This window comes from Aptenodytes patagonicus, chromosome 2, assembly GCF_965638725.1.
Source record: "Aptenodytes patagonicus chromosome 2, bAptPat1.pri.cur, whole genome shotgun sequence".
In the NCBI taxonomy this organism is placed as follows: domain Eukaryota; kingdom Metazoa; phylum Chordata; class Aves; order Sphenisciformes; family Spheniscidae; genus Aptenodytes; species Aptenodytes patagonicus.
In genome coordinates this window covers 62,669,979-62,693,485 of record NC_134950.1, presented here as the reverse complement: position 1 = coordinate 62,693,485, position 23,507 = coordinate 62,669,979, and the positions used below count along the sequence as shown (strand labels likewise).

The following is a 23,507-nucleotide window of genomic DNA, read 5'->3' as shown; positions in this document are numbered from 1 at the left end:
ACAGAATTCTTGTATCTATAGTTTTATACCAACTTACTTGTAGACTTTGCCTGTTTCACACATGCACTTCACTGATTTATTTTCAGATATATCATATATTGATTTCATTTTTTTCCCCTCCTAGGTTTAAAGAAAACCGTAAAGATGATATTTGGCTTGTAGATGTGAGTATACGAGAAAAATGGGAAGACCTGCTAGTGGAAATCAAAACACAAAATGTACAATGCTACACACTGTAGTAAGGCGGCTTCATCGTTTGGAAAATCGTTTGTACATGGTGCAGAAAAATTACGTGACAGTAATTCTTCTGACAGGATGGATAGGCAATCTGTATTGTTCAGGATGAACCAGGAATTAGACTGAGTACTGGATGCAGACAGGCTTCATCCTATATTTTACAGTCCTTAAAGAAGGAAAGCAGATTACCTAACGCTTACAGTCAGGAAGTAATAACCTCTGTTCAGAATTTTTACAGTTCCATCCTCTAGTTATACCAGCTAATTTGTGTTCTAGACATTTAGCGCTACAACATCAAATATATGAGAGGCTTCTTTTACTTTTCTAACATATTTGGAAAGATTCAGTGCTCCTTATTTCAGAGGCAAGGAATTATTAAAAAGATTGAGCTTCTTTGGGAGTGAGATAAAATTTTTCTTAGCTCACCCAAATATGAACCGTAATTCCCAAATTGTAAAATTCAGATTTGTGATTTTTCAGTGGGGAAAACTATATATGCTGATTCAGAATTGATCAGTAATGTATAGGAAAACAAAATCCAACTTTGTCAATTTGTGACCTGATGTTGTTATACCAAAACATTGATATCTTCCCTATTAATTTCACTGAGGTGTTGCAGCAAGACATAGGCAGAAAGATGAAATGAAGTCTCTCAGCTCTGCTTGGCCCTGAGAAAACAGGATCAGTTTTACAGTGTGCTTGTGTAAAAGTAGTTGCTGAAGAACTGAAATCCAGAGGGCAGCTTGGGGAAGTATACATATATATCTCTTTCTATATATATCCCTTCCTTTCAAAGAGTAGTGTTCCCCTATTGGTGAATAAATTCATATTCCCGGACAGATTGATTACATGATCTTTTAACTTTCCAAAAAAGAGGAAAATATTCCAAAAGAGATTTAAAAAAAAATATTACCACACAGTCTATTTTTAAATAAGAAATCAATAGTACAGCAGTTGAATGTATTCTTTTCAAACTTGTGCTTTCATATTAAAAGTAGCACCAAATCATAAAAACTCTGTCTGTCATTCCAGCTTTGTAATTAACTTGCAGTATTATTAAGACTTGAAGAACACCACAACTGGAAAATAAGCCTTGCTAATGTATTTTAGGGTTAATCATAGAATCAACTTCTCTTAATTATTCCTCTTCATTAACTTTTTTTTTTTAAATCAAATGTATTTGCTTCTCAGTTTTATGCGCCTTGGTGTGGCCACTGCAAGAAACTGGAACCTGTGTGGAATGAAGTGGGTATAGAAATGAAAAACATGGGCTCTCCCGTAAAAGTTGGGAAGATGGATGCAACTTCCTTTTCTAGTAAGTATGGTTTGGTTAGGGGTAATTTCATGACAGCCTCTGTTTTGAAACGGTTCTTAATTTTTTTTCATTAAGGCATTCTTCTGTTCTGTGTCATAGCAAATGTACGCAAACAGTCATTGGAGAACAATTTCCTGAACTTTTTTTCTTTCTGAAAGTGACAACATGCTGTAGTATGTGTTTTTATCACACTTGTTTCTGCTTGTGTAGGGAATTCTTCCTGACAAATGGAAGGTAAAAGCTTTTCAAAGATCCGCTTTTGATACGCTTCTTAGAGTACCATTATACAAGCATCTTTATGTGGTGCGTCTCTTGACAGCACCAATTTTAGGTTCCTTGTATTACTGTTGGACAAGTGCTTGTGTTCTTGCTGTTATTCTTTTCGAGTAATCAGTCCTTAAGGTGTTACACCAAAAGCCTGTAGAAATCACTGAAGTCATTACATCAGTGTTGAGCCAATTTCTCCCCATGTTTCTCTGTAAATGCCTTCTTGCAGAACCAATTTCAGCTATTCTAACGCTTTCTTTTTTGATGATGCCTTTCATATGTACTGGCCTTTTCAGAGAAAACCCAAAACTTTAGGTATTCAGAGAAGTAGTTTGGGTCGAAATGAGAGGATTGTTGCATGCTTAACAGTATTTTCTTAATTTTAGTGTGCTTGTTTATTGTCATTTCACTTAAATCTATGTTGAACCATGAGGATATTTAAGAGGGAAGGCATAGGTAGCAGTGGAGCCCAAGTGAGATCTGAATGTAATAAAACTCTAATACATGTAATGTTTTTAGTTAATACCCTTTAAACCTGATTATTCAGGATTGTTATATTTACATGAAATATTGTGCAGAATACTTTTTGCAGTGATATTCCAGTTTTTCTGTGCTTACATATAGCCGAGTTTGGTCTTTTGAGATAAAAATGATCTTGTCTCAAACACCAATTTATTGTATGTAGCTCTTTCTGTAAAACCACATAAATTTGACCTCATGTTTCATCTTAAAGATACTTATTTGCTAAAGAAAAATAAGTCTGGAGAATTAAAAATTTCAAGATCATGCAACCAGATAGCTTCAAAATTGGGAATAAATTTGATGGATCTGTAACATTCCACTCGTATATAAAATTCTGAATCATATAAATTGTATAAACTCTTACCCTGAAATATTTGCATCTGTCATCCTGATACTAAATTTTTGTATTTGATACCTGGAACAGAATTGGCACTTTGTTTTTGTTCTAAATTCAGTTTTGCATATTTCAAAAGTACTAAAAACTGCAAGGGTTCCTTTGTGCCCTGGAAGTGTTTTTTTTTCTCAGATTTGTTACCAGTTTTATGAATAACAGAGTCCGATAAATCTTTTGAAATAGTTTCATGCTTTTATTTTGAAAGTGGAAATTTTACAACATCTGGATATGAAAAGCTCAGTCAACTCTGCTTAATGTATTCCCGATCTAAAGATTCTCCGAAATCAAAGTAATTCAATCTTGAGAATATCAGAAGGAAGTGCAGCTGGGCACACACGTGTAACTAGGAAGGAACATGAATGGTTGGCTCTGCATAGTTTGTGTTCCTAATAAGAATGTGAAGTAGTGTGAAAAACCTGAACTTTGGGTAGCTTGTCATCAGAGAGTTGAGATCACGGATGAACATATAAAGCATCCAATGTGTTGCCTCTGGTAGCTGTGTGGAATGAGGATACAGCAGTTATCAACAGAAGAGTGACCTGGTGTGGTAACAGTTGAATTTTCATGGGGATTAGCCTCAGAAGTCCACTGAATGTGATCAAAGTAGAAATACGTCACACCTGGGCTGGCACAATTGCTGCTGTTTGCCTATACTGCATTCTTCATATGACAAGTGGAGATGATGGTGTAAATAAGTCAGTCACTTCCATGATGTTGAGAGGATTTTAGTGATCTCCACGGCTGGGATGTTTTAAAAAATATAGTAAAAAAAAGTCTATTTTGTAGTTCTCCTGACTGTGCTCAAGAGCTGTACAAGGAGAAACTAACTGCCTGTCGACAGCTGTTGTGATTGAGTGTTGTAATACACGTTTTAATTCATTTTAGTTCTATGTAGTACAGCTATGAGAGAAAAGGATCAGAATCAAATTGATCTTAGTACGCATAGTTTTTAGATCAGTCTCCTTTGACTAAGATGCTGGTAGGTGAGCTGCTAGTTTTAGTTGTAGTTCTGTGCGATTAGGATTTTATGCAGGCAAACAACCTTAGGGTCACAATTTCTACACTGTTATTCAGAGCCCTGCACACAAATCCTCCCACATCTGCTGCTCTGGCATGTGGTTGGTAGCTTTAGAATGTTTATGTTAAAAGTATTGAATCTTGGTGCATTGTGAGCGCAGGGGTTGTTTTTCAGTAGGGAATTGCACAAGCATTGTCAGAATTTTAGCCTTTTTTGAAGACAACTTAGTTTAACTTTTGGAAAACACTGAATTGACTGGAAAGTGTAGTTTAAGGTGGCAGTTACTATGTTCGCAACTGGAAGGGGGGTTGCAAATTTTACTCCTCTGACTGATGGGAGCAAGATACAAGGTTTTAAGCAAATATGAGGTGTGGGAAAAAGTTCTGCAATTGTCTTACTTTTTACCACTTTAGTAAGCAGCAGCTAAGTAACTGCATAGGAAGTGTCTATTTCTGGTGAAGTTGATGACTGTAGACATTTACCTCTGCAGAATATGCTTTAAAAACTGACTTTTTTGTAACTGCTACAGTATGATACTGCACTTTTGTTGTTACCCAGTACTGTAGCACATGAGTAGTTAATTGTCTTTTATATCTCTCTTAAGCATTAGTATTTACAACCCTACATCCATGATGCTTAATTCTTGTCTCTGGTATTTTCAGCCAATTATATGTGCATATTAAATGCATACTACCTTTTGGTGAAAACTGACGAAGCATGTCTATTTAGAGGATTCTCATGCCATTTGACTTGTGGCATATGAATTGAGAGCCTATGCTGGGACCCTGCAGTACCTCTGAAAGAGGTCCAAAATTTAATGATGCAGCTTCATAACAGCAGCTTCTTGAAAGCAAGTAAAATAATTCATACTGAACTAGGTGGTAGGTTTTTCATTTATTTATGTGGCTTGAATAGTAAACTATGTTTAAAGATTAAGGTAGGAGAGCAAGAAAGCCTTGGTTCACTTTGGCATTAACACATTTCTTTCAGGTATTGCATCTGAATTTGGAGTGCGAGGCTATCCAACAATTAAGCTGTAAGTTGATGCTTCTCATTGAATTTCTAACAGTTACCTATCCTGCCACTGATTTCATGACAACAAAAAAAATAGTCCTCTCTGCTTAAAAATACCAAACGAACAAACCACAAAAAAGTCCCAAAACCCAAACGAAAAACAAACAAACAAAAATACTCCACCATCTCATTTTGACATTATCTTTGATTTCTGTTGGACTGTTTTGCTTTGAAATTCAGTAATATCAAGCATCTTATTTAGAAACAGAATTCTTAAAGGCAGGTTAGTAAATTTGGAATTCATTTAACTGCTGTTTTCTATGCAACTTCATAAAAGTGTGTGCGTATAAATATTTCAAATACATATATATTAAATTGTTATTATTAAAAGGAATTTCATGCACCAATTGATTTGACACCTTTAGAGTGATTCAGGCAGTAAGTGCATACCTGAGTCTTACTGTTAATTTTTTGTGAGTTGCTGATTGCATTTTCTTATTTTTAATTACCTCTCTCTTCTCTTCAGTGTACCCGAAAATCTTACGTAAATGACAGTAGTGGTTACTATATAGGGTGAAGTGTGAGAGCAGTTGTTTGACAAGAGAAGTATATGTAGATTTTTTTTCTTCACGTAATTTAAAAAAAAAAAAAAAAATCAACAGAGGACAAATTTTATAGGAAAATACCAGTCCATAAGGATATTATATGTACTTGCTTGTAACACATATAGTGTATAGTCCAGTACAAGGTCATGTTAAATAAAGACTTAACAATTTAAAGTAGTTTTTACTATGAACATACTGGGTTTATTAGCAGGTTATTGTTTAAGCAAATAGTATTCATTATATATTATAAATCTTGTCAAGTTAGTTTCTCAAAAAGGCGGCAGAGATGTTTAGCTTATTAATCTTTAAGGATGAAAAACTTTATTGGCATATAGAGGCATAGAAAATTTGGTTTATGATTACTTTTTTCCTGTGAGTTTCCTAAACCTATATGGATTCAAAGAAAGCCTGTTAGAATTAGTAAAACTCACTTGAATATTCTTACAATGCAAGCGTGCTACATCCCCTGTCAGCAGAGTACAGTAAACTGACCAACACTTCATGGAATCTTAATTTAATACATAAATTCAGAAGGTTTTGCAGGTCATTTGATACTTTTCAATTACAAAAAAGCATTAGAGAAGTTTATATGTTTGTCTTATACTGCTTCGGGATTAGTCCTTGTAAAAATGCTGAATGTTTGGGATTTGGTTTGGGTGGGTGGGGTTTTTTGTGTGGTCATAAGCAAATGTTCCAAATGATCTGTGTGTTTACAAGGTAAATGACTGCTGTGCACTAGAAAAAAATAATTGTAAAAGAATGTTAATTATTTTTAAAAGTCAGTAAATCAGATATTGTGTAAATAAGTTTTTACTCCATAATTGTGTTGTATTGCATTATTGAGTTTTAGATTTTGTTCACCACTTCTTTTATCTGACTATTTGAAAAATTACCTTGCTTATTGCTTGCTAAAAGGTGACTGTAATAAACATGTGAAGATTGAGTAATTTTACACGTGCAGATAGAGTTTATTGATTTCAATTCTGTTCTTCTTTTGTCTTTCCTATTTATCTAGCTTAAAAGGTGACTTGGCATACAACTATAGAGGACCTAGAACCAAAGATGATATAATTGAATTTGCTAATAGAGTGGCAGGGTAAGTATACTCTTCTGTGAGACTGGTTCTGGTGACTTAAAACTTCTGTAGGATTTTGAGGTGGGCCAAAAATTATCTCTCTTTAAAAAAGAACAAGACACTGACATGAAGTTAAAAACTATATGTACTATACATGTGGTTACATGTGAGACTGGTGGCGAGTGGCATGGAGGAAGTAGGTAGAGACTGGCTAGTCACAATCCCTTCTTTACAGTGCAAGAACTAAGGGCTTTTCAAAATAGTGGAAACTATGAACAAATGAAACTCATGGAAGCCAGAAACAAGAATACTGACTTAAATGTTGTCTGATAGATAGACATCATTACTAAGGCAGAAGCTGTTTAATACTCAAAAGTTATCTTAGAAATACCAGTTTAATATATGCTTATGCATCTGAAATGTTGCGGCAATTGGCAACATAAGGAAATTGCTTTTACAGAATTGTTCATAACAATTTCTGTTGGCTTTTTCCTCCTTCCTTGCAGTAGCCTGTGGCCTCAAAATGTTATAGACAGTAATCTTTGGGGAGCAAAAAGAATCACATTTCTTTACTTCATTCTTAGATATAATTAAGAAGCATTCATATAGGTACATAATTATTGTTCAGAATTCTGTAGTTTAGGAATATCAGTGATCTCTAATAATTTACCAAAATTTTGTAAGATTATTTATTTCGAAGACCACGTTTTCTAACTGCTGTGCTTACATTCAGAATTTTATCTCTCAAATGACTGAGAACTTATTAGAATCATAGAATCATTGAGGTTGGAAAAGACCTCTAAGATCATCGAGTCCAATCATTGAGGTTGGAAAAGACCTCTAAGATCATCGAGTCCAATCATCGACCCAACACCACCACCCACTAAACCATGTCCCTAAGCGCCTCATCTACTCGTCTTTTAAATACCTCCAGGGATGGTGACTCAGCCACTTCCCTGGACAGCCTGTTCCAATGTTTCACCACTCTTTCGGTGAAGAAATTTTTCCTTACGTCCAATCTAAACCTCCCCTGGCGCAACTTGAGGCCATTTCCTCTCGTCCTATCGCTAGTTACTTGGGAGAAGAGACCGACACCCACCTCGCTACAACCTCCTTTCAGGTAGTTGTAGAGAGCGATGAGGTCTCCCCTCAGCCTCCTCTTCTCCAGGCTAAACAGTCCCAGTTCCCTCAGCCGCTCCTCATCAGACTTGTTCTCCAGACCCCTCACCAGCCTCGTTGCCCTTCTCTGGACACGCTCCAGCACCTCAACGTCCTTCTTGTAGTGAGGGGCCCAAAACTGAACACAGTAGTCGAGGTGCGGCCTCACCAGTGCCGAGTACAGGGGCACGATCACTTCCTTACTCCTGCTGGCCACACTATTTCTGATACAGGCCAGGATGCCATTGGCCTTCTTGGCCGCCTGGGCACACTGCCGGCTCATGTTCAGCCGGCTGTCAACCAACACCCCCAGGTCCTTCTCTGCTGGGCAGCTTTCCAGCCACTCTTCCCCAAGCCTGTAGCGCTGCATGGGGTTGTTGTGGCCGAAATGCAGGACCCGGCACTTGGCCTTGTTGAACCTCATACAGTTGGCCTGGGCCCATCGATCCAGCCTGTCCAGGTCCCTCTGCAGAGCCTTCCTACCCTCCAGCAGATCAACACTCCTGCCCAACTTGGTGTCATCTGCAAACTTACTGAGGGTGCCCTCGATCCCCTCATCCAGATCATTGATAAAGATACTGAAGAAGACCGGCCCCAAAACTGAGCCCTGGGGAACACCGCTCGTGACTGGCCGCCAACTGGTTGTAACTCCATTCACTACAGCTCTCTGGGCCCGGCTGTCCAGCCAGTTTTTTTACGCAGCACAGAGTACACCTGTCTAAGCCACGTTATTGTGGCTGGGAAGACCTTATTGTGGTATTTCACTGTGTAAAGAGGGCTTAGAAGAAAGATTGGAGAGAGACTTTTTATCAGGGCCTGCACTGACAGGGTAAGGGGCAACGGTTTTAAACTGAAAGAGGGTAGATTCAGATTGGACGTAAGGAGGACATTTTTTGCTATAAGGGTGGTAAGACACTGAAACAGGTTGCCCAGAGAATCTGTGGGCACCCCATCCCTGGAAGTGTTCAAGGTCAGGTTGGATGGGGCTTTGAGCAACCTGGTCTAGTGAAAGATGTCCCTGCTCATGGCAGGTGGGTTGGACTAGATGATCTTTAAGGCCCCTTCCAACCCAATCCAGTCTATGATTCTGTGGCCAGTAAATGGCATGCTTGTTTACATCATAGCAGCATTTTGTACTAAGATATTAATTTCAAATTTAAGTGTGCTATTTGAGGAACATGAGTTTATTTTGGGGGGATTTTTAGGTTTTTTGCTTTTAGTTGAAACTGAAATAGTAAATTGAAAAATTAAATTAATTTGCATTGGGGAATTCAGTTTTTTAAAAAAACAACACAAAAAACTTTATGGCATTTTCTTGGGTTTTTTTATTTATTTGGGTTTTGCAGCTTGCAGAAACTGAGATTTTTTTCTTTCTCTTTTTTCCCTCCTCCCAGACCTCTTATCAGGGCACTTCCTAGCCACCATATGTTCGAGCACGTGCAAAAAAGACATCGTGTACTTTTTGTGTATGTTGGTGGGGAATCTCCTTTAAAGGTTTGAAGCTTGATTAAATAAAGTTACTTCTTTTGGCTATTCACAGATGTATTTTAAAATATCTTCTAAAAGACTGAAGTGCATGATTGTAATATTCTCATCCTTTTTTACTTTTATTGAAGTGTTTTTACAATCTTGTCATAACCATATTTTCTAATTACTCTTTGAAGATAAGTTATGTCACAAACCTTTCATTTGAAGCATACTAACAGTTCAGAAATAAAAAACATTGTTTGTATTTTTGCAGGAAAAATACATTGAAGTTGCTTCAGAACTAATAGTTTATACATACTTTTTTTCTGCCTCAGAAGATGTGCTGCCTGAGGTAAACTGTTTTGGTTCCTACTACTTCCACAGAAATGGTATAGTTCATCTCATATATGTAATTTTGCTGTTTTGATGACACAGAGATGACTTCTTATAATGTATTTGGCTTTGGTAAATTTCAAACTAATTACACTGAAACATTTAAATTTTGAGTCTATATGGGGAAAGAATACAAACCAAGTTTCAGTCTGTCATTGCTTTGTATTGGCCAAATTACTTGTTCACTCATATTAATAAAATTAAACAGTAGATATGCAGAACTCAATGTGGACTATACAACCTCCTCAAGAAGGTAGATACTTTGATTTTTAGCCAATGCAAAGCTCTTGTTGCTCCTGACAGCCCTTTCACCAACCACTTTTATAGCTAGTTTGGGGGTCTACGGCATGGAGTACGACTGGTACCCTAATAATCAGAGAAGTAAGTGAAAAGGTGAGTTATTTTTCACCTTGTGCAGTACGGCTGATCAAAACATTAGTCTGCCCAGGGATCAACTGATCCAGTCTACTGGCTGCAGAATTCTCATGTGGCTCTGGAGGATTCCGTAACAAGGAAATTATTTACAGTTAGTCACAAGGGTGGAAAAAATTGTTACTACTGTTGTTAGTCTAACCATTGTTGCTTATGTGTTGAAGCAAAATCGAGAGACTTTTTCATTTATTGTTATCTCCAAGTGGGAACTAAGTCTACTCCATGCCTGATAACGCATGACTTTGAAATTAGTTTGGGATTAGCAGGGTGAGAACTAGTGTAAGTTATATTTTTTTTTTAGGCGCCTGCATTTTCCAACATCATAAATAGAACAGGCCTCATTATAAATAGTGCATTGTTAGATTTCCAGAAGCCTTGTATCAAAATCTACCTCAATTTGAATATTGCTATTTGCAGTTCAGTCCCAGCTGAGCAAGAAAAGTACTGTTCGCTCATGCAGTGGAAAGAGTGTAAAAGGCTGGAACTCTTTGAGATTCTGTGATCACAGTGATATAAGCAGCGAGCTGTTTTTCCCACCGAATGTAATTTCCCACAAATGTCATTTAAACTGAAGTAGTGATGGTATGCAATATTGTATGGAGAGAAGCAAAAATGTTATGAAATCAGTGGTCGCTAGTTGTAACAAGGCTTTGCATGACAATATTCACTGTTAGGCTTTGTTTTGTCACCTTATGTAATCTTGTTCCAAGCTTCAGGCATCTTTTGCAAGCCATAAGCTGTACATAGACTGATTTGCCCTTTAAAGATGCTAAACTATGTTTTGGGCAAATAAGAGAATAAAGCATCGTCTAGAATTACCACCTTCTTGCTCATTCATGTGAGCTGTTACATTATAAACCTACTGCTTTAACATTTATTTCCAAGAAAGATAATGCAGAATGATTGTAGAAGGCATGTCATCTGGAAAAGCACTCATGATACTGTTCTTACGTTTCCCAAACATACCGGTAAATTAGACAATTCAGCCAACATCATCATCAAAACTAAGCTCATGATACAGTCCTTTCTTAACCACAAATGCTATTAGAATTCTAACTTAGAGTGGTAGCAAGCAGTACGGAGTAGATGCAGTATTTCTTCTGTGGCAGTTTACTGAAAACATGAGCTGAATAAGATTCTTTTAAGTTCCACGGAAAAGGTTTCTACACCGTGTATTTTTTTGAGTATGTTGCTGACCATCCTAAATATCATGTTTAGAATGATAATGCAGGCATTCATTGTTTTGTTTGCCTAAATAGGGCTATTTGTAGCTTTGTCTGCTGGAGCTATGTCTTTGTATTCCTATCAGCCTGAACCACAGGAAGTAGCCCAGATTTAGTGAGACGTGTTATCAATGTTATTATTTTGCTCTATGATATTGACTGTCCATTTAGTAGAAGTAATGGTATGACAGGTATGCTGACAACAGCACGAACTGGGAACAGAGAGCATGACTGATAAAACCCTCAAGTTATGATCGCTTATCTAAAGTTCAGGTCCAACCAATATTCTTCATGCTACTGCAGATACTAGTAAAAATCCTGCTTCATTTACACTTTGTGAGACCTACCTCTCAAAAATGTGTTTATGTTGTGTTACTTTTTAATATGCAGAAGCTGATAAATTTATTTTAGTAAATGTAGACAGAAAACATTTAAATGTACTTGATATTTTCCCCATGGACTACATTTCCTCATTTTAAGATTGTTTGTTTGTTTGTTTGTTTGTTTAAAAATCTTTTAATCTTCCATGGATTAATTGAAAACAACCTCTTTCAGTATGTGACATTGCCTGAATTGCCTGCTGTTGTGGTCTTCAAAGATGGAACTTACTTTGTTTATGATGGTAAGTAAAAGTGGACATTACCTTAAGACAAGATATTTAAAGTATATATGGAGAAACTGGAACAGTTGGATTTTTTTGAAGGTTGTGTTGGTGTTGGGAAATTCCCCAATTTTATGATAAATAACAGCTCCTTCATGAAGGAAAAGAGAAAAGACTAATTAGTTCTTATGGAACAAAATGCATTTGAGAAGGAATTGGTTTTAGCAATACTGAAGTAGAAGTCATTTGCTTTGCGTTATCAGTAAGATGCAGCTTCTAATGTTATTGCTTTGCTGGCATTAATGCACTTATGAAAGTTATCCCTTCACTCACTGTCCAAATTCTTCGTATACAAAATAGAAGAAAACTCTTGCTGAAGAGGAGTCACGCATAAGATGAATTTACAGTTCCAAACAGTTAATCAGATTTTCTCTAAGTGCTCTTCCTGACAGTCAGATCTCTCTCTCGAAGTTAACTTGATTTTTTTCAAATGTGTACTCTGCTGAGAGATCGCACAAAAGAGTCCAGTTTGAGCTTTTTGTGTCTTGGCAATACAATACTTTCTTAGTACAGCAAGTCTTCCTTCAACAACTGTGAAGGAAGAGGAAACTGATTCTGCCTTTATTCCCAATATTAAAATTTGGAGGGCCTTAACTGATAGCTTTGAGCATATGTAACTTTCACATTTGTGTTACTTGGATATTGGTAGTAGGAAAGGATCAGACAGCATAACCTCTCCCTGTATAACTGACGGAGTGTACTATGCATACATAGAATGGTTGACCATTCAGTCTGTTTTTCCCTTCCTGAAAGTGTCCCTCACAAAAAGAGGTTACGGAGATGTGGACTGTTGTCACTGGAGCAGTTGATATGCAGTTTTCAGCTGGATAAACTGCTTTAACTGGGTTGTTCAGCGTGTAGATTGTAGAATGGCCACCTGAGACTAGTAGTGTTTCATAACACCACTGACAGCAGTACACCTGCCATTTATATAAAAAGTGTATATCCATATGTATGGATATCCATTTATAAGTGCTAGATTATACTCAGACTATACTGTAAAGCCTGTGCTTTATAGTCTGTTAGGTGCACGTACACATGCGTACTTATATTGTATATCATGGGTTGGCTTATAGTACACCACTTATTTACAAAAACATCTACTCTTGATTTAGATTGTTTTAAATGCAAGTTTTTATTTTAAATTGAAAACATATGACTCAGAAGATTATTCTGCTGTTTTAATTTCTGAGGATCAGTAGTACCACAGCAAAATACTCCAGATGGGCTGTCAAGGATATTCTTTGTGATTTCATAGAATGGCTGTACTTGTCTTCCTCTTCAGTCTGTTGCCTTACCAATCGTCCTCCAGATAAAAATTGACTCTATAGCCTCCTTGATTTGCAGTTGATTATTTTTTTTTTAACGGGTCTGGAGAAGGAAAGCTTTTCAAAGAGCAACACTTCTGAATTGCTTTTTGCTGTGTGGCCCGCTTGCTTTTTCCACACCTTTCAAAACAAACACAAAACTTGTAATAATCCAGGCTTCTAATTTACTTTGTAAAAATTTTACTCTTTTATAATGTACTAGAAACATTATTGTAAATCAAACAAGTTATGAAGACATGGTATAAGAGACTGGATAAGGTTATATGTGCAACTGTTATGATTGGGCAGAAATTTGAAGAGCTCGCTATAAGAAAAAGGTTTAGCAAAATCCCTGTCTGGTGTTTTGTTTTTCTTCCTCGTAGTAGGGGAATGGGATGCAGATCTATGGGAAGCTTCATGCTTGGAATTGCTTGCTACAAACTTAGGGCAATTAATTGGTAACCTGAAGTTATTGATAATTCACTCTATACAATAGCATTTAACACAAATTAATTTATTTAATGTGCATTTATATGTGTGAGTATATATATATGCATCATATATATGTTTATATACATTTTTCTTTCTTACTTGTGATTAAGCTCTAATTATAATGGTGTTGGTGGTATGTGTTAGAATTTGATTTTTTACGGGTTTAAAATGTCTAGCATCTGAAACCGTAGCCTTCAGTATAACTGATTCTGAATCATATGTAAATATTTGTTCATTTACATTCACAATGCTGTTAATGCATCTACTTTTTCTTGATTTCTTTCTATTTCATTTAAAGACTCTCACAAATACTGCTTTCTGTATTTTTGTATCTCTTTACTTTGTTTGAAACTTCACACACACACCCCCTTTAAAAACAGGGACTGAAACTGTTCCTTTCTGCATTGGGTCACAGTTATCTTCTAGAATAGTATTGTTTATCCTTGATTTGGGAAAAAATAATCAAATCCGCTTTTCATGCTTTGCTATGTTCAACAATTGAAAACAGCTTTACAAGTTTTAAAACTGAAGAGAAGTGTCCAGAAATGTGAGAGATCTTGTCTAACAACAATAAAAGGAAAAAATAGGAAAAAATAGTGTTTGCCTCTATAGTACTGAAAAATAAATCTGATTGCCCACCTTAAAAAAAAAAAAAAATTCTTTTTAATACATTCCTTTTTTTTTTTTCTTTTTTTCCTCTTAGAGTATGAAGATGGTGATTTGTCATCCTGGATAAATAGAGAAAGATTTCAAGGTTATCTTAACGTAGATGGCTTTACACTGTATGAACTTGGAGATACAGGTGAGATGCTGCTACCGCTAAACTCTTTGGCATCTCTTGTACTTAACACTAAGAAAAATTAAAGAGCACTAAGAATGTGTTTTTTGAACTTCGAAAATTAATTAATCTCAAAGTTAGAGTTGATAGCGCCAATCTTTTTTTGGTGTTGGTGAGACCTGTTCTATTGACTAGAGGCTTCATCCAAAGCCTACACTACTCCTTTCCTCAACATAAAAATTAGTATGTCTAATCCTGTAGCATTCACAAAAAATTAGTAGTACTTTTAATTTAAGAGTGGCTTAGGTTTTGCATGAATTACATATTAACTCTTGGGATACCTACAGGGAATTTTATGACTGGATTTATATGTATCAAATATGGATGGATTTAGATATGTCCTAAATCTAATGGATTCAGATATCTTTAAAGTAGGTATGGTAAGGAAGGGAGGAGAGCATGTACCAAAGTGGACCTGTCCTGGAATACTTTAGCTTTTCTCTACTAAAATTTTTTGCAAGCCAAATAAAAACTTTGCAACCAAGTGACTTCTGGAATAGGCAAATGACTTGTACTGCTCTTAAGGTATAAATACTCTGAAGTAGCAGAAGAAATGCTGTAAGTGTTGATTTTTCCATGCCAGGATACCTTATAATCTACATTCCATTTCAAAAGAAAGGAGTTTATATTCAATGCAACATTGAGTTCTTTCAGGCTTTAAAGATTATGAAATGTCTAGGTTCTTACATGTTTGTGAAACTAATATTGTTACATCTACATTTTAAAAGGTTATTTACAGAAATGCTGTTACAAATTGTTTAAATGTAGCATATTTCTTCCTTGTTACATTTTGGTCTAACAATTCCTCAAATTATCAAAAAAAAAATTGCGACTTTATTAATACAATGGAGAAGCCATCATTTATTTTTAAGAGCTTTATGTATAAATACACAGTACCTGGAATTTATCTACATCTTCTTTTCCAGTCTAAAAAGTAGTTGTCTTTTAGTGTATTCACTAGGTAGTGTCTTAAGGTGTGGGAAGAAATGGGAAAAAGTGAGAACTGAGGTATGGAAGAAGTGGGGTGGGGGAAAGCTATTGCTATTTCACAAGAAAGCCTGGGAATGAATCATTGTTCTTGTCCTCAAAACTCTTCAGTATTACATGAACAAGAGTGAGTTTCTTTTTTTGAGGGGAATGCTTCCTGTGGCATAGAGATAGGTGAGCGTTGAGCAATAGATTGGTTTGGGGGGGAGGGTTTTGAATGAGTCATGGCCTCTAGAGAGACTTAACAAACTGTTCTTCTGCACTCTGAGGCTTTGGTTAATCCAGCTGATGACTACACTGTTAACAGATCTGCTTTCCGAACAGGAAGTCCTTGATCTGGAGTACCTTTGGCCAGCTTTCTAAACATATTTTGATCTGGTTCACCTTAGGAGGCGCTTTTTTTTTTCTTTTAATCAGAAAAACTTCACAAAGTGAATCCTGAAAAGATCAGTATATTCTGGTGTTTGGTCTTCAAACTCCTCTGACAGAGGTCTGTGTTTTTCTGATGTAATGAATTCTGGGCTCTGCCAGTAAATTTTTCCATGTGTTTTTCTGTAAGGATAATACTCCAAATTTTCAATAGTGTGAAAAATAGTCGTTACTGAATCCATACAATTGTGATTCAATCAGTTAGAATCAGCTTGTAATTGCCATTATATAATAAAGGTTTCCATAGCCTCATATTTAGGTATATGCAACTATGCAGCTTGAGTAGGAAATTAATTTTTATCTGCGTTTTTCCCCTTTTAACTTCTTTCTATAGGTGTAGGCATTTCATAGAATGCTAGTGGTGTGGCATTAAGCCACATCTTAATTTATTTTCAGTAGCTTTAAGAAAACCACAATTTGATCAGCTAGAAGAGGCTATTTGGCATTGACGTTAGTTTATACTTAAAACTAATTCCTGTCTCTGGAAAGTATCTGATCTTCTAGGTTGGAGTATTTTCCATCTGAGAACGTGTGTTTCTTTTTAAATGGTTTCAAGTATTTTATTCCTTATTTTAGGAAAACTTGTGGCTATTGCAGTCATTGATGATAAAAACTCTTCAGTGGAACATACCAGGTACAGAATTGAGTACTGGTGACACTATGGGAGAAATGTGCTGGTATGACATAGAGAACTTTTGAAAAGTTTCTTAAATATTAAGAAATGCTAACTTGTGGATGTTCTCTAATTTATGACTTCAGCCTACTGAATTTACTTAATTTATGGCTTTGTTGAAGCACATGTGAGTTCAATGAGATTATGGGAGTTCCTGCATCACTCTTCTGCCATTTGTTAATGAGATCACAGGAGCAAACAGTGATCGCATAGCTTTTTAAAGCTATTGTGTCACATTTTAAACATAGACGAGAGTACTTGAGTTCAGATGACTTTGTTTAAACTTACTAAGTTCATCTCAAATGACTGTTCTTCAGCTCAGTTGCATTAAAAATGAATTTAGTGATGCTTATATATTAGTTGTCTGTGGAACTTATATTAAGAAGGGGTGTTTTCAGTTGGGTTGGAGTTTGCTGAAGAGAGGAACAAGACCTTCTGCTGTCCTTTTCTGATTGCATACATAATTAGACTAAGAAAATATTGTTCAAGTACTGTGTATGCTATTTTCTTTGGATTTTCTTCAGAGTCACAGTGCTGCATCTTCAGAAGGCAGTAGATGGAGTGAAGCAGCCTGACTGTGTTTTTCTCGTGTTGAGACTATGTGGTAGATAACCTTTCAAACCTTAGAAACCAAGCAAGATGAACGAGGTGTTTTTTGTTAATGGAATAGGGAATCCTTATTGCTGATGAGGTACTATTTGCTGCTTACTGGGGAAATCTCAATGGTTATTGTTTGTATTTTGACAGAGTATATCCTGAATTATCAATGTCACTTTTTTTCCCCTCCAGACTAAAATCTATTATTCAGGAAGTTGCTAGAGATTATCGGGATCACTTTCACAGGTAGGGACACGTTGTACAATGATATCTTAAATGAACTTCTGCATTAACCTTTCTAAGACAGCAGTCATTTCTACATGAAAAATGTTATAGTGCCTGCTTTTATATTCATATACTGATTTTTAATAAGACCATTCCATTAACTAAGTGTGTTTTGGGATGCTGACCGTCTTTTAGGTCGTCAATTTTCAAATTATATTGCTGAGTGTGTGATCTCATCTTCAGTTATAGGAAAAATATTTAAGGAGGAACTTTTTGCTGAAACTCACTATTCTGTTTTCTTTTTCATCATTCTGTTGTTCACTGCTTCTTTTACAGGGATTTCCAGTTTGGCCATATGGATGGAAATGATTACATTAACAGTTTACTAATGGAGTAAGTAAATTTTTATTTGAATATTCTTTCTTCTCTTGTATTTGTTGCTAAGTGTATTTAATTGAAAACAATCTTATGAAGAGCTCCTGCCTTTCATGGGTTAAAAAAAAAAATTGCTGTCCTCAGAATTCAGCATGTAGCATAGTATCAGTTGTTCGTTAAATGAAACTGCATAATTTAATGTTAGAAGTTTGGTTTACTGATAATGCTGATTGACAAAGCTTATCTTTTATGTGTACTTTGTTAAATTAATTACTCTATTAGAACTGTGGTGGTTTTTTTTTTTTCCTTTGTTAAATTTACAGGGCACTAGACAAATTAAAAGTTATGTCAATTTGTAACAGGAAATGTAAATAATGGTTATGCATTATCTATTTTTTTTATTTCTGGAGAGGCACATTTCATTCTTGAAGCATTTTTAAGACATGCATAGAAATATGCTTCTGCAGAGAAGAAGCATAAAATGCATGGAAGATGCTGTCTGCACTTGATATGTACATGGTACATTTTGAAATATATAAGTAGCTTAACAAGATGCATGACATTTGCCTTATTATGATCCTTGTCTAAAAATGCAGTAATTAGAGAGTTAAGTTGCTTGGCATTTACAGTTGACTACTTGTTCTCCTCTGGCATTTTGAGTGAAAGAAGGGAAAAACAGGGGTCAATACAACAGCTCTGTAAGTTTTCCAAACCCTTTTCTTGGGGATCAAAGCATGTGTTTCTGCCCCTAAAGGTTCTAGGAGCTTCATGGGGATTCATGAGGCACAAAGCCTGTATTTCTGTGGAATGTCTGTAGATTAACACCTGAATACAATTAATTTAAAAACAGCTGTGTCTCAATTGAAGTTAAGTAATGTGATTGATCTAGTGCTTTATAGTTGCCAAAAGTGAGACCTTCCTCACTTCATTAATTGCTTCTCCTGTGCAGGCTTTTATGTCTGACTGTCTGCTGAGCTGTTTTGTCCTGTTTATCTGGCAGAAAAGTATTTGCTTTTTTGGCTAGGCGAATAGGGGAGTTACTTTGCTGATCGAACAAAACCCTTAAACGTCTTCCTGTGTATTCTGCTCAGTACCAGAACTGATGTGCAAAGAAGCAGGGGAGGGAGATGAGGTCTGTGGGAGGAAGAAAATGAAGGGGAAGAAGACAGAACTGCCACTTACAGCAGTAGTGGTGTAGTGGCAAGATCTGTTCAGCTGGATTGTTTAACTTAATCTGCAAAATGCCTGATTTTATAATTTGTAGTGTATGGGACATTGCTGTTAAAGTACTCACAGGCTTTTAGTTATTTTCTAAACAGAGTGTATACATTTCCAGCATAAGTGGAAAGCAGCAAAAGAATGCAGCAAAATATATTCAGTGTTATAAGTACCTGCTCTTCATGTGGCTACTTGAGTAATTCGAGTAAAACTGTATTGCAAGTGCTTCAGTTTTCCACTAGATGGCAGTAAGTGGAAATAGAGAAATTCTCCCTAATTGTGAGAAATCTATTGCAGAATACTTTTTTTTAGTGTGCTAGATGCACATAGGAACAAATTCTGTTTCTTCACAAAGGACAAAATATTGTATGATTCGTGGGGATAGAAGTAGTAGTCCCTGATAGAAGTACACTTATGAACTTGGCTTAACTCCATTAGTAGACATTATAATTTATCTGTCTCTTCTGCAGTGGATGAATATGCTTTTGTTGGATTAAAAACGGTGTAGTTAAAACTGTGCACAAAAGAAGAAAACTGAAAGCAAAGATACGTCTTTGTGTAAGCTAAGGTATATAGCATTATTGGAATGTCAACTGTAGGTGTATGTAGAGTATTAATTCCTCAGCTCTTGGAAGAAACATATTAAACTTTTTTTATAAATCTCTGTATAGCATATAAAATTTGTATATGAAGTTTATCTTTCAGCTGCTCTACAACCAACTCCAAGAAACTCAGTTGCCAGACTGTTAAATGCAATAGAAGCACCTTTTTTTTTTTTGGGGGGGGGCGGATCTTTTCTTCATCCAAGTAATAAAACGTGTTCTGTTTTGGCTGGGGTGAGGTGTTTTGGCAGAGTTTGATAACTTGTTACCAGGCACTTGCAAAAACACCTGACTTGGTTTGATTGCCTCCTACTTATATTTCTTGTTTGTTCCTAATAAATAGAGAATAAAAATGTCAAGGGAAAAATTGTATTTAGAGAATCTTATGTTGCAGGTTGTCACTGTTGGCAAAGCTTTGTTGTTTGGTTGGTTGTTTTTTTTTAAAGTTCCTTTGAAAGGATGAAATTATTTTGTTATCTCTGTAGTTGGCCTTACATTTTCTGAGGTGCCACCATGCTTTCAACTTGAGTACTGGGAATGTGGTCTGCACCTTAAATCTTGAAGTATTTGGCTTTCTAGGAGTTTAGAAAATTTTCATGTATAAGTATTAAACTTGTTCACTTCTAGGTTTGGAATTGAATTTAAATTCAAAGAAACAAAACACCTAAAATGTGTGAGGAAAATTTAGAATAATTTCTATGACTTCAAAGAAAAATGGGAATCTTGAGTAAATGCTAAACAGTAGTTTCATGAAATAATTGATAGCCACAGTTAAGGCTGAAATCATCATCAATATTACGTGGATTGCAAATGTACATGAGTGGGGCAGTATTAGACAAGAGTGAAAATGTAGAAAAACAAGGTTTGCATTGCTTCTGCTGTGAAGGAAAGCCACCTAGTATTAAAATTCATTATTGACAGAACTGTAGAAAACTGGCAGTACAGGAGATTTTTCACCTTACTTAATGTATTTTAAATCTTTCTTGTTGAACAATCTGGGGTTGTTTAGCCTGGAGAAAAGGAGGCTGAGGGGAGACCTTACCGCACTCTACAACTACCTGAAAGGAGGTTGTAGCGAGGTGGGTGTTGGTCTCTTCTCCCAAGTAACAAGCGATAGGACGAGAGGAAATGGCCTCAAGTTGCGCCAGGGGAGGTTTAGATTGGACGTGAGGAAAAATGTCTTTACTGAAAGAGTGGTGAAACATTGGAAGAGGCTGCCCAGGGAAGTGGTGGAGTCCCCATCCCTGGAAGTATTTAAAAGACGTGTAGATGAGGCGCTTAGGGACATGGTTTAGTGGACATGGTGGTGTTGGGTTGATGGTTGGACTCGATGATCTTAGAGGAATTTTCCAACCTTAATGAGTCTATGATTCTGTGTACGTGTGCAGTATTAAATTTTCCTAAACCTGATCTAATTTTGAATTTAGGGCTACTTTGAACAGTAGATTATACTGGTTTATTTCCGGAGTTAATTTCTAACCTTTTTTCTTTTTTTTTTTCCTTTCTTTCTGATTCTGTTATACTAAACAATGCTTATGCACGTGAAGGTCAACTGCTGAGCAATGACTGTTTAAAAACTCAGTAACTCATCTGCCATATCTAAAAGAGATGTAGAAAAACTCTGGTTGGTAGAAAAACTTTGGTTGGTATGGTTTATTCTTTTGACTTGACAGGTAGAGGTTGACGGATAGAGCTGATCAGTTGGACCATGGCTGTATGGGATTGAACTTTTGGATTATACTTTTGCCTTTGTGCACTAAAACACTTAATGAGTTGTGCTAATAGCACATTTCATATACAAGGCTACTATCTGTGATCTCTTACTAACTGGCAAGTCATAAGGTACCTGATTTGCAGTCACTATGGGTATGTAAAATGCAATCAGCTTCAATAGTGTCGCTGACACAGATGTGAAGGAAAAAATGTTAATGAGAAACATGCTCGTACCATTCAGGTGATTCTCTTCCCCCTTCCCTCTTGCCTTTAAGGAACTGCTATAAGGAACACACGCAAAGTGAAGATTAATGGATACCCTTTTAAATTATGTAGGAATTATTTGAATTGCAGTGTTTTACACAGTAGTTCTTTAAATGTATAAACTATCTGTTTTATATTTCCAGTGACTTGACAATCCCTACTATTGTTGTATTGAATACCTCCAATCAGCAGTATTTTCTACCAGATAGGCACATTGAGAACACAGAAGACATGGTTCAGTTTATTAACAATATCTTGGATGGTACAGCTGAAGTAAGTCTTCATTGTGACTTGGAATATGTTGTTTGGTGTTTATTTCCTTAAATGCTAAAGCAGGGAAAAAATTTGTTTAATCTGATTGCTATGCCACGTGTTTTATCTTCCTGTCCTGTCTGTCTTCCTGTCTTGGGTGCTGTCAGTGAATATGTGATTGTGTATTCTTGAGGTGTGCCATTGCTTGCTGTTCTGACTGCAGAACCTCTTGTGGAAAGCAAGCTTTTTTTTGCTTATAGCATAATGTTAGCTGACTTCTCTTGATATTCCTTTTACTGGTGTCACTGGTAAATGGAGAGCTTTTTATTAATCTCCTGGTTTGCTTTAAATGCATTTGTTTAAAATTATAGTGCGTAATTCAACTCTGCCCTTTCTTTTGGGTGGTAAATTAAATAAATCCAATAGCTTGATGAATGATAGGTTCAGATTCAAAAACCAGTTTTATACTTGCTTTGCGTATTACAAACGGACACAAGCTTACTGTTCTCTCTCTTCTCTAAGACTAAAAATGAGCTGTCTGTTGTTAAAACAACAAAATTAATAAATCTGGAATTGATGGCTTGGACATTTTTTTAATGTTGGCAAAACAAACTCAGGTTTGCTTATTCCCTCAGTGTAAGTTGAACAGAAGGCTATGTTGTGTGGATGAGGAAAGAGATCATGGATCAGAGCTTTCATTTGTGCTTATGGGGCAGGAGGGCTTTGCCACAAAGGGGGGCAGTGCTAACAAATCGTTTGGCTGCCTCCTGGGAGAAGCCGATGTTGGTTTAAGCCCCATTTCACTGTATATTGAATGCTTACTGTGTTAGCTCAATCCCACTTTACGTTATGGCAGCAGTTTTAGGTCATCGGGTGGTAATGACAAGTAATGCTGTAGATCCTTTCAGTCATATGGGGTACTTTGGTTTATTTAATCTGACAAATTGGTGTAGCAGCATAATATAGGTGGATTTGCTTGCTGTTCATGACTTTACTGGCCATGCTTCCAGTTGCAAGGTGAGGGGTATTCCTGCAATTTATCTGGCGGTTCTTTGTTCTTCAATTCTCATTTTTTTTAATGCTTTGTTAATTGCATTGAATTACGTTAATCTACATCTGTTTGGCTCTATTTAAGTATATCCTTCTGGTTGAAACAACAAATGAAACTGGTTTCTCTCTGTTTTTTAACTTTGAGGAAATTCGTTTGTGATGCCTTGTGTTTTTTGCCATAGTGTCACTTAAGTCTTTCTACCTTTTGTTTGCAGTATTTCAGCTAGAATGATTAAAGATCTATCTAAATTCACATCTTTTTATGTATGTGAGAGTGCTAATAAAAGACACAATACAGAATGTGACTTCATTTAAGCTAAATGGTGTCTATGGACATAAAATGGCACTACTTTGGCTACATTCAGGCCCAAGAAATTGTGCAGCTGTTGAGGAATGACAGTCTTCAAAGTATGCTGGTAAACAAGTAACAGGATGCAGACTTTCTGAACCACAGTGAAATTTCTGAGAAGTATAACATTCCCCCCCTTCCTTCCTTGGGAAATGTTGGATTATTCACCTTGAGTTTCTTGTTATTTTCTGTAAGGCCCTATAGGTAGCCTTCTGTGAGTCTGTTTCACCTTTGTGGACTTTTTTTGTAATTTGAGAGGTTTTGGTCAGGGCCAAGTGCTGATCAGTTGACTTCCAAAATGTAGGTTGTCTTCCCATTTGTTTCTCTGCCAACTCAAGACAGGTGAAAACTGGTC

The 23,507-nt window shown here is 36.3% G+C and overlaps 1 protein-coding gene across 3 annotated transcripts in view; it reads left to right on the top strand.

The window, feature by feature from the left end:
• The window catches only part of TMX3 (thioredoxin related transmembrane protein 3), a 52,726-nt gene that overhangs the window by 5,213 nt on the left and 24,006 nt on the right, over positions 1-23,507 (top strand). For all 3 annotated transcript variants that reach the window (XR_012994632.1, XM_076330057.1, XM_076330055.1), the window contains exons 3-14: positions 125-164; positions 1,429-1,552; positions 4,744-4,789; positions 6,388-6,468; positions 9,000-9,099; positions 9,347-9,424; positions 11,676-11,742; positions 14,284-14,382; positions 16,411-16,468; positions 17,297-17,350; positions 17,666-17,722; positions 21,645-21,774. Coding sequence is in view for 2 of the 3 variants with exons in the window: in XM_076330057.1 (XP_076186172.1) it covers positions 125-164; positions 1,429-1,552; positions 4,744-4,789; positions 6,388-6,468; positions 9,000-9,099; positions 9,347-9,424; positions 11,676-11,742; positions 14,284-14,382; positions 16,411-16,468; positions 17,297-17,350; positions 17,666-17,722; positions 21,645-21,774 (934 nt within the window). In the remaining variant the exon portion in view is untranslated. The remainder of the gene's footprint in view (positions 1-124; positions 165-1,428; positions 1,553-4,743; positions 4,790-6,387; positions 6,469-8,999; positions 9,100-9,346; positions 9,425-11,675; positions 11,743-14,283; positions 14,383-16,410; positions 16,469-17,296; positions 17,351-17,665; positions 17,723-21,644; positions 21,775-23,507) is intronic.